An 11,210-nucleotide genomic window follows, 5' to 3' on the forward strand; every position below is an offset into this window, starting at 1 on the left:
CCAGATATTATCTACTCGGGAGAGATTTCCACACCTTTATAAGGAATTATTGGTTTTCCTCTCCACCAGATATTGTCGACTAGGGGGAGGTTTCCACATATTTATAAAGAATGATTCGTTCTCTCCAACTGATGTGATCTCACAATCCACCCCTTAAGGCCAACAAAAATCCACCTCTAGTTGATATTGTCATCTTTAGACTTTCCCTCAAGTTTTAAAACGCAGCAGCTACTAAGGAGAGGTTTCTACATCGAGGAATGTTCTGTTTCTCTCTCCAACCAATATCAGATTCCACACCCTTATAAATACTATTACGTTCTCCTCCTACATTATGGGACCTAAAAAATAATAACAATAATAATAATAACAATAATAAAAATAATAATAACAACAATAATAATAATAATATGCATGGAAAGAGGAAGTGAAAGTAAATGGTTTTGTTGGTTGAGGGAGGGGATAGTTTCATATCCACCATCATAGGCTGCCTCCATTTTCTTTGTCATCTCAATCTNTTTTACCGAAATTAGAGAAGCACTGAGGTTATTTGCACGCATTTTCGGGTGCCTCATTTTTTTTTTATTTTAATAATAATAAATTCTTTCATTAAAATATTTNCTCTTCACCTTTTAGGGCTTTTTCTTCTTTTTATTCTTCTTCGTTAATTTTGCTCTTCATTTCCTCTTTTCCTTTGAAAATCCTTGCTGGGTTTTCATTTTATTGCAATAAAACCCTTAAATTTCTCTTTATTTCCTCAAAATCCCTTCTGGGTCTTCAACAATTCTTCATATAAACTTCAAAACTCCCTTAAATCATAGAAAAATCGATATATGATGGCTGTTCTATGAGTTTCTCTGATGTTTCCTTGCCAAACCCTTCTCTCCAGCTGATTTGAATCACCAACAACACAGTTTGAAGTGAGAATCTCCCCTTTTTGTCGTTCCAATAATGTTGGAAGTAACCCCAGCTGAGTTTCTTGTTTGTTGCTGTCGTTTTTGTAGGGCTAATTCCTAAGACAACGAAATGGTTCGAGGAAAAGTTGAAATGAAACGGATTGAGAATTCGACAAGCCGTCAAGTAACATTCTCAAAGAGACGAAATGGGATATTGAAAAAGGCTTATGAGCTTTCTGTTCTTTGTGATGCTGAAGTTTCTGTCATCATTTTCTCTCAGAAAGGAAGGCTCTATGAGTTCTCCAGCTCCATGTTAGTTCAATTTCTCCTCTGCTTCATAAATTATGCCTTTGATTCTCTGTATTTTCCTCATTTTACCTCTTTTCCAGTTGTTTTCAATTGAGTTTTGATATGATTTGAAAGGACAATGGGGAAAAAAGGGGTTTATAGAGCCTAAATCTCACCCATATGTACCTTTCACAGTCAATATTTACTCCAAATTGTACCTCTTAGATTTCATCTATGATTTTGCAAGATTTCCCTGAATTATTGTATGATTTTATGGGTCGATTGTACCTTTTTTTAGGATATAATTCAAGAATTTGATGATAGTTTTATGTTAAGAGAATGTAGAAGAACATTGAATCAAACTTTAAGATCAAACAAATTCCTGTCTCATGATCCTATTGAAACATGTCTAGTGTTGTGTTTGAGTGTTCCTAGATTCTGAAAAGAACATGAAAAATGGTGTCGTATGGCCTATGTCCTACTGTTGTCGGGACACAGGTGCTAGAGCAGCTGAAACGAACTAAAGCTTGTTCTTTTTGTATGTATGTGAAAGAGATGGAATATTTTATGTGTGAAATGCAATAATGGGTATTACAAACCACGCACGAGTCCAAATTAACTACAGCTTTGGCTCCGAATTGGCAACCCCACAATAGCTGATGTCCTCCTCTTGTTGTCTGTAAAGAACACTTTGTGGGTGCAAAACCAAGGATAAAACTTTGGTCCCATGACTAGGAGAAGGAGAACCCTTGACCGCCCGAACGAGTCACGATCGGTTAGAGGACAACTCATAAGGAGACAAATGTAAGAGACAATCGAGTGGATTTCTTCGAAGAAAATTTGTAAGAGCTCAAGCCCACCGCTAACAGATATTGTCCTCTTTGGGTTTTCCTTTTCGGACTTCTACTGTTAGGGAAAGGTTTTCATACCCTTATAAAGAATGCTTCGTTCTCATCCTCAACCGATATGGGATCTCACAAAATGATAGAGACGTGGAAAAGACATTTAGAGAGGCTTGAGTCACACCCACCCATAGAGCGTTACCCAAACTAATAACACTATAGAGACATTTTTCCAAAGTCTTTCATCCCCCACAAGGAGCCTACTTAAAAGGGTGTAATCATATCAAAGCCTCCGTAGGTCTCGGCATAACCCCTCATGGATCATATCGACTCGATCATTTAGCCCACAAAGCCTCCATAGGTTTCAGCATAACCCTCGTGGATCATATCGACTCTATCATTTAGCCGACAAAGCCTCTATAGGTTTCGGCATAACCCTTGTGGATCATATTGACTCGATCATTTAGCCAACAAAGCCCTCATAGGTTTCGACATAACGCCTCTTGGATCATATCGATTCAATCATTTAGCCAACAAAGCCTCCATAGGTTTCGGCATAACCCTTGTGGATCATATCGATTCAATCATTTAGCCAACAAAGCCTCCATAGGTTTCGGCATAACCCTTGTGGATCATATTGACTCGATCATTTAGCCAACAAAGCCTCCATAGGTTTCGGCATAACCCCCATGGATCATATCGACTCCATCATTTAGCCAACAAAGCCCTCATAGGTTTCGGCATAACCCTCGTGGATCATATCGACTCCATCATTTAGCCAACAAAGCCCTCATAGGTTTCGACATAATCCCTCTTGGATCATATCGACTCAATCATTTAACCAACAAAGCCTTCATAGGTTTCGGCATATCCCGCGTGGATCATATCGACTCGATCATTTAGCCAACAAAGCATCCATAGGTTTCGGCATAACCCCTTATGGATCATATCAACTCGATCATTTAGCCAACAAAGCCTCCATAGGATTCGGCACAACCACTCACCGGACAAGGTGAGATCCACCACCCTTCTCAATTCCGTTCGTTCAAAATCTCTCATAAGCTTTTCAACATTATTACGAACACATATTGAAATCCTAAACGAGAACGAAAGTAAATAGAGATTCCACTCAACACCTATAGATCAAAATGAGTCATTTCGACATTCTTTCGTTCTTATTGCTACCACCATAAGTAGCAAACAAAGAGTAAGGCTTATTATGGTTCATTTTTTCATTACAAACATGTACCTGTACATATTTGCACAAGAATTTACACCTTTTCTTACTATTATTTTCATGTTTCAGTATGCAAAAGACAATCGAACGCTACCGCAAGTATGGGAAAGGTGGAGAAACCAACACTTTTCAATCCGAAGGATATATGCAGGTTTTTTCCTCTCTTCTTTCTATACTTCAACCACCTCTAATTTTTCTACTAATTATATACATCAAAACTTTAGGTTATATCAATAAGAACGTCACGGTTAGTTTTGGATGAAAACCTTTAATTGTTTGTTTCCAAAATACCTCTAATTTTTAAAACCGTTTTAAAAATACCCTTTTAACTTTTTAGAGTGTTTCAAAAATATATTTGAGTTTTAAATTTTTTATTAATACTCTTAAATTTTTTTAAAAAATATCAAAATTTCCCCCAACGAAATTTCAAAAATATCTTAAAAATGTATTTTTTTAAAAAAATAAATATACTTACCGTTTCGGTTAGTATCGCGTTTAAAAAATATTCATGAACTTTCAAGAGTAACATTAAAAAGTTAAGAGATAATCTATGAGGTGTTGATAGATGATTTTCGTTCAGAATTATAAAAAAAAAAGTATGTTTTTTTTAAAATTCATATTTTAAAAATAAATACTAACCCTTTGGGTATGTTTTTTTTATAGATTTTTTAAAAGTTTGATTATTATTTAACATATTTTTAAAGTTAAAAGAGAATAAAATTTATGAGTATTTTTATTAATTTAGTATTTATTTATTTATTTATTGAAGAAAATTTAATTAATATATATTATAAAAAAACCCAATCTTACATTAACACACAATTAATAACCATTGTGATTTTTTTTTTTCTTTCGTAATAATTTCAAATGAACCTTAAAATTCCCTAAACCTTAACCAACCTTAAAATTCCCGAATAATATGATCATCTGACTTAAAAGACTGCGATGAGACTTGTGGATAAAAATTATATAGGGTTTGTACTAAGTATTAATCTTCGTGAGTTGTTTTATTGTAAACTTGTCGGAAAATAATCTTAAAAATAATAATAATAAAACATTCCCCTCTTTAGAGAGTGGTTTTCCGACATTTTTTTTTTTTTTTTCTGAAATTATATTTTTATATTTGAATCTCAAAAACATAAATATTTAGAAAATTTCATTCCAACTTTGATTTACACTATTTTCCTTTTTCTCTCACTTTTTTCTTCTTCTCTATCTTAACCACTTAATTATCTCATGTTTGCATACGTTGTTCGGGTTCTTTTTAAGCATGTTGACTTTTAGTAACTCCGAAAGTCAAAATGATCTAAGTTTAAAGTTCGAGAGGTATAACTTTAAGCTATGAATTTCTTTTTTCAACCGTCGAGAAGAAATAATTTATCGAGTTAGAAGAACTCTGAACCTAAATAGATTTTTAGGGTTTCTCTTGGTGGACTTTCATTTTTTATTGATTACAATCCATTGAGTCGTGTGTTATAGGTTTATAAGATATACATGATTGTTTAGTTAGATCATAAATCTATAAACCTTCATGATCTACCTTCAGGATGGAGTGAAGAAAGAGGTTTGTAGATCGACTTCAACGCATAGAAAAGTACTTTTCGACTTTTAAGATTATATCAAATAAGTTCGTGAACTTTAAAAAGTATTTAATTGAAATTTTAAATTTGAATCTTGTTTTCGATATTCAAATGGGAAGAACCCCGTTTAGACGAGCCTAACCACGTGTCCACATGTAGCTTTGTTCATAAAAATTGTTCTCTCATAGATTTTCAAGAATTTGGTCTCATGCGTACATCAATTTCTATGCAGCAAATGAAGCAAGAAGTTGAAATGACGGCAAAGAAAATTGAGGAACTTGAAAAGTCACAAAAGTATGCAATCTTAAACTTTACATGTTTAATAATGTCCTATCTAAAACAATTTTTACATGTTTTTAAGGTTAATTCATTTCGTAATAAGAATCATATCTACATATTTTTTAAGATTAATTTATTTTGTAAGAAGTGTCATATCTACATGTTTTTTAAGGTTAATGCATTTTTTAAGAAGTGTCATATCTACATGTTTTTTAAGGTTAATTCATTTCTTATGAACGGTCATATCTACATACTTTTTTAAGGTTAATTCATTTCTTAGGAAGTGTCATATCTACATGTTTTTCAAGGTTAATTCATTTTTTAGGAAGTGTCGTATCTACTTGTTTTTTAAGGTTAATTCATTTATTAGGAAGTGTCATGTCTACATGTTTTTCAAGGTTAATTCATTTCTTAGGAAGTGTCATATCTACATGTTTTTTNTAGAGAGTGGTTTTCCGACATTTTTTTTTTTTTTTTCTGAAATTATATTTTTATATTTGAATCTCAAAAACATAAATATTTAGAAAATTTCATTCCAACTTTGATTTACACTATTTTCCTTTTTCTCTCACTTTTTTCTTCTTCTCTATCTTAACCACTTAATTATCTCATGTTTGCATACGTTGTTCGGGTTCTTTTTAAGCATGTTGACTTTTAGTAACTCCGAAAGTCAAAATGATCTAAGTTTAAAGTTCGAGAGGTATAACTTTAAGCTATGAATTTCTTTTTTCAACCGTCGAGAAGAAATAATTTATCGAGTTAGAAGAACTCTGAACCTAAATAGATTTTTAGGGTTTCTCTTGGTGGACTTTCATTTTTTATTGATTACAATCCATTGAGTCGTGTGTTATAGGTTTATAAGATATACATGATTGTTTAGTTAGATCATAAATCTATAAACCTTCATGATCTACCTTCAGGATGGAGTGAAGAAAGAGGTTTGTAGATCGACTTCAACGCATAGAAAAGTACTTTTCGACTTTTAAGATTATATCAAATAAGTTCGTGAACTTTAAAAAGTATTTAATTGAAATTTTAAATTTGAATCTTGTTTTCGATATTCAAATGGGAAGAACCCCGTTTAGACGAGCCTAACCACGTGTCCACATGTAGCTTTGTTCATAAAAATTGTTCTCTCATAGATTTTCAAGAATTTGGTCTCATGCGTACATCAATTTCTATGCAGCAAATGAAGCAAGAAGTTGAAATGACGGCAAAGAAAATTGAGGAACTTGAAAAGTCACAAAAGTATGCAATCTTAAACTTTACATGTTTAATAATGTCCTATCTAAAACAATTTTTACATGTTTTTAAGGTTAATTCATTTCGTAATAAGAATCATATCTACATATTTTTTAAGATTAATTTATTTTGTAAGAAGTGTCATATCTACATGTTTTTTAAGGTTAATGCATTTTTTAAGAAGTGTCATATCTACATGTTTTTTAAGGTTAATTCATTTTTAGGAAGTTCATATCTTCATGTTTTTTTTAAGGTTAATTCATTTATGAGGAAGTGACAAATCTACCTGTTTTTTTTTTTTTTAAAGTTCAACTCATTTATTAGGAAGTTTCATATCTACATGTTTTTAAGGTTAATTCATTTGTGAGGAAGTTTCATATCTACATGTTTTTTAAGGTTAATTCAATTCTTATGAACGGTCATATCTACATACTTTTTTAAGGTTAATTCATTTCTTAGGAAGTGTCATATCTACATGTTTTTCAAGGTTAATTCATTTTTTAGGAAGTGTCATATCTACCTGTTTTTTTAAGGTTAATTCATTTATTAGAAAGTGTCATGTCTACATGTTTTTTAAGGTTAATTCATTTCTTAGGAAGTGTCATATCTACCTATTTTTTAAGGTTAATTCATTTATTAGGAAGTGTCATGTCTACATGTTTTTCAAGGTTAATTCATTTCTTAGGAAGTGTCATATCTACATGTTTTTTAAGGTTAATTCAATTCTTGAAGGTCATATCCACATATTTTTTTAAGGTTAATTCATTTCTTAGGAAGTGTCATATCTACATATTTTTCGAGGTTAATTCATTTTTTAGGAAGTGTCATATCTACATGTTTTTTTAAGGGTAATTAATTTATTAGGAAGTGTCATATCTACCTATTTTTTAAGGTTAATTCATTTCTTTTGAAGTTCATATCTTAAAAAACTAAGGTTAATGCATTTTTTAGGAAGTGTCATATCTACCTGTTTTTTAAGGTTAATTCATTTTTTTTTAGGAAGTTCATATCTACCTGTTTTTTAAGATTAATTCATTTCTTAGGAAGCTTATGGGACGAGGCTTGGATTCTTGTTCCTTTGAGGAAGTTCGTGAGATCGAAAAACAGTTGATACTAAGCTTAACCCGCATTAGAGAAAGAAAGGTACTGAAAATTTAAAAGTTCTTCCCATAAGTAAGACCCATTTTTAGAATTCAAGCTGTGCCACTCTTTCCTCCAACTAGTTAGTTCATTGTTTTGGTTGTAAAAATTAATACATGAAGTTAAAAACATGTCGGAAATTGTTCTTTTGTTACAGGCTTTGCTGTTCAAGGAGCAGAAAGACAAGCTGATTGAAAAGGTAATTTCAATATAATTTTAAAAAATCTAATCAAGGAATTGCTAAAACTAACTAAAAAGTAGTTGAACTCAACTATAAAACCTATCAACCAAAGGTTACAAGTAAAATAGAGCCTTTGAGAAATGACATGTACTAACTCTCTCGGGAGGTTCAAAACCCTATGCGTCTATTCTTGAACTGTTCATGTGACACCTGAATAAAAGAGGGATATCTGAATGAACCAAGACCACATTTGAATGAGAACTATCCGAAGATTTTGATGCCTTGGAAAAGCTTAAAAGAATTGAAAATTACTATATATATATATATATATATATGAACAAAATGTACTTTCCTTTTTGGTGGCTCAATTATAAAAACTCCCTAGTTAAGCAGGTTTTGCTTGGAGGAATTCTAGGTTGGATGACCTCTTGGAAATTATTCGAGAATGCATGTAAGTGAGGATAAGGCGGAAGCTGGTGGGCTTGTGACACCCGAGTAAAGGGGTATATGAATTAATCAAGACCACATCCAAATGAGAGTGATCCGGAGGATAGGATGTCCATAGTTATACCACCAACAAGGTGCACCTCCTTTTTTGGTGGCTTAATCATAGGAAATCAATAGTTAAGTGTTTTGCTTGGAGCAATTATTGGTTGGGTGACCTCTTGGGAATAGCCCTCACTCTTAGAACAAAAGAGTAAGTAAAGTGACCATATTGCAGAGGAATGTACCTCTCCTTTACCTAGACGTCACATGCCCACCAGCTCCCACCTTAGTTTGTCTTCGAACCACATCCTACTGGGAGATGTTTCACTCTCATACCATCTATAATACTCCACGTCTAGGATTCAGATCAAGACTTGGAATATGGATTCAACACATGTTGGTGTCAACCTTTTCGTGCGTCTCCTGCGACATAGCCACATTACCTATTTGTCTCAATTTCCTCTACAAGTGAAGACTATCCCCATAGAGTAACACGAGTCTTTTTAACATGTTTTCTACGAAAATTTTCAAGAGTTCATCCAATATGTGATTATTTCAAGCAAAATATGCTCGACTCTAGAGTTCCTATGATTAAGTTACCAAAAAGAAATGCGTACCTTGTTGGTATAGACAGTAACTAGAAATTCTTTTAAACCTATCCTCCTATCCTTAGAATCACTATCATTCTGATGCGGCCTCAGTTGATTCACACACCCCTTTACTCGAGCGTCACATCTTTACTTATTTATTAAAAATGATCGTGACTTTGAAGTTTAGGGTTTAGTCTGTATTTTGATGACTTAATCAAAGCAATAGTTCTTCTAAGCTCCTCTTTCCTTAGTTCTGATTATGACAACTGGGTCGAGCTTAATGATATTGCAAGCAGTTTGAATGCTAGATATTGCCTTCTCCATATTTGTATAGGCCACTCCTTCAAACCCAAGATTGTTTGGATGAATACTATATATTAAGAGCTTTTTCTGGGCTTTTTAGTTTGGAACTTAAAAGAAAATTAGGGTTTAAGGAAGATAAGAGATTGAATAGTTTCTTACCCATGGAAACTGACTTCCAAATAAATAGCCTACCCTCGTCCAACAACAAAAACCAGTTTTGTTTAGGCATTAAACGATTGATATTTGAGATAGTAATTGGTGTCTTATTCTGGGCTCTAAAGGGGTGGATTGTGAGATCTATATTGGTTGAAGATGGGAACAAAGCACTCTTTATAAGGGCGTAGAAAACTTCTCGCAAGCAAGTGTGTTTTAAAATTTTGAGGGAAAGCTCGGAAGGGAAATACCAAAAAGGATAATATTTGCTAGCAATGGGCTTGGGCTGTTACAAATGGTATCAGAGTCAAACATCGAACGATGTGCCAGCGAGGACACTGGGCCCCGAAGGAGGGTGGACATCAGGCGGTGTGCCAACGAGGACGCTAGGTCACGAATGGGGTGGATTGTGAGATCCTATATTGGTTGGACAGGGGAACAAATCACTATTTACAAGGGTGTGGAAACTTCTTCCCCTAAACGAAAGCCCATAGAGGACAATATCTACTAGCAGTGGGTTTGGACAGTTACAAATGGTATCAGAGCTAGACACCAGGCGGGTGATGTGCCAGTGAGGTGGTTGAAACCCGAAGAGGGGTGGACATCAGGCGGTGTGTCAGTGAGGAGAACGTTAGGCCCTAAAAGAGAGTGAATTGGGGGGTCCCACATCGATTGGAGAGGGGAACGAGTGCCTACTCACACACATAAAGTAATTATAGACACAAACACGAGTATCTTCTATCAACAAAGGCCGTACAAAAGGGTAGGAACAAACACTTTTAAACAGTGAATCTACAAAGTTGACGAGAAAAACTCTACATAGATAGTCCTTATATAGGTCTTTTGAAACATCCTCCATGGTCATGTATGTACCAATATTAAATAACGAATCTACCTAATACATGTATCATCGTTACAGTGATACACGAATAATCTAATACATGTATCTAACTCTCGCGACTCTTCAAATATTAACCAAATACATGGTTCTCTCACGTACATGTATCCCACAAATTCATATATCGATCGATTATTTTAGCTATTTATTTTGTTGAATCTCAGGGGAAACTCCTTATAGAAGAAAACAAAAAGTTATCTGCTAAGGTAAGGCCTTATTTTTGTATTGTTCTTTGAAAATATTGCAATATAGATTGTTTTGTTCTTCATGTTCATACATTTATTTGGGAGTTCATTACAAATTAGTGTGGTACTAAGCCATGGGAACAAGAAGGTATTGAAGCAGAGGGAGGCATAATGAGTTTATGCAGCCAAAGTAGACAGGGTTCTGATATACAGACTGAATTGTTCATTGGATTGTCTTGCTCATAATGGAGGATGGGTATAGCTATGTTCAAATTTGCAAACATTGTAAGCCTCTTGCTTTTAACTCTTTAAGTTCTATGTAAATCTTTTATCCAACCCAATGAAATTAGATATAGAAATATGATCTAGAATGTGTTATAATATCTTATGTATACTTGTTTAGATTTTGGAAATAAGATTAAGCGATGAAATGGGTTATTAGTTCTTGTATCTTCACAAATGAATCATGCCAATTTGAACATAACTCAACTAGTTTAAGTATATATTTTCGATCGAGATGTTAGAAATTCAGTTAGTTTAGTATTCTTTTTTGGTCTATATGTTTCTAATCCGTTTCTAAACGTACTATGAAGTTGGCTTGAACTTTTTTGTTATATAAATGTCATTGAATGAGTAAGTGCCTCAGTTGACATTTGAAGAATAGAAGTGGTTTGAACTGGTTAAGAACACTTTTTGAGATTTTGTATAGCTTTTTAGCTATGTAGTCAAGTGACCCGAAAAATTATGAAGCATTTAAAGGTACTTGAACCTGTTTGGATTGACTCGTACATTAGACTTCAAACCCTATGTTCACATTGGTTGGAGAAGAGAGCAAAACAATTTTTATTAGGGTGTGAAAATCTCTCCCTAGCAAACGTGTTTTAAAAACTTTGAAATGAAGTCGAAAAGAAAA

General features: G+C 33.5%; 1 protein-coding gene across 1 annotated transcript; it reads left to right on the plus strand.

The window, feature by feature from the left end:
* Window positions 1-624: 624 nt before the first annotated feature.
* Window positions 625-10,741, plus strand: LOC111808197 (MADS-box protein AGL42-like). The gene is made up of 8 exons (XM_023694039.1): window positions 625-917; window positions 1,002-1,205; window positions 3,330-3,411; window positions 5,073-5,134; window positions 7,405-7,504; window positions 7,659-7,700; window positions 10,277-10,318; window positions 10,418-10,741. The coding sequence occupies exons 2-8, from the start codon at window positions 1,024-1,026 to the stop codon at window positions 10,541-10,543; spliced, it is 636 nt and encodes a 211-aa protein (XP_023549807.1). The 5' UTR covers window positions 625-917; window positions 1,002-1,023; the 3' UTR covers window positions 10,544-10,741.
* The last annotated feature ends 469 nt before the right edge of the window (window positions 10,742-11,210 follow it).

The sequence above is a fragment of the Cucurbita pepo genome, chromosome LG13 (genome assembly GCF_002806865.2).
Source record: "Cucurbita pepo subsp. pepo cultivar mu-cu-16 chromosome LG13, ASM280686v2, whole genome shotgun sequence".
Taxonomy (NCBI): Eukaryota; Viridiplantae; Streptophyta; class Magnoliopsida; order Cucurbitales; family Cucurbitaceae; genus Cucurbita; species Cucurbita pepo.

Coding starts and splice junctions, on each gene's coding strand:
- LOC111808197 (XM_023694039.1), top strand. CDS start 1,024: ATGGTTCGAGGAAAAGTTGAAATGAAACGGATTGAGAATTCGACAAGC. Junction 3,412..5,072: donor AATCCGAAGGATATATGCAG/GTTTTTTCCTCT, acceptor ATTTCTATGCAG/CAAATGAAGCAAGAAGTTGA. Junction 10,319..10,417: donor ACAAAAAGTTATCTGCTAAG/GTAAGGCCTTAT, acceptor ATTACAAATTAG/TGTGGTACTAAGCCATGGGA.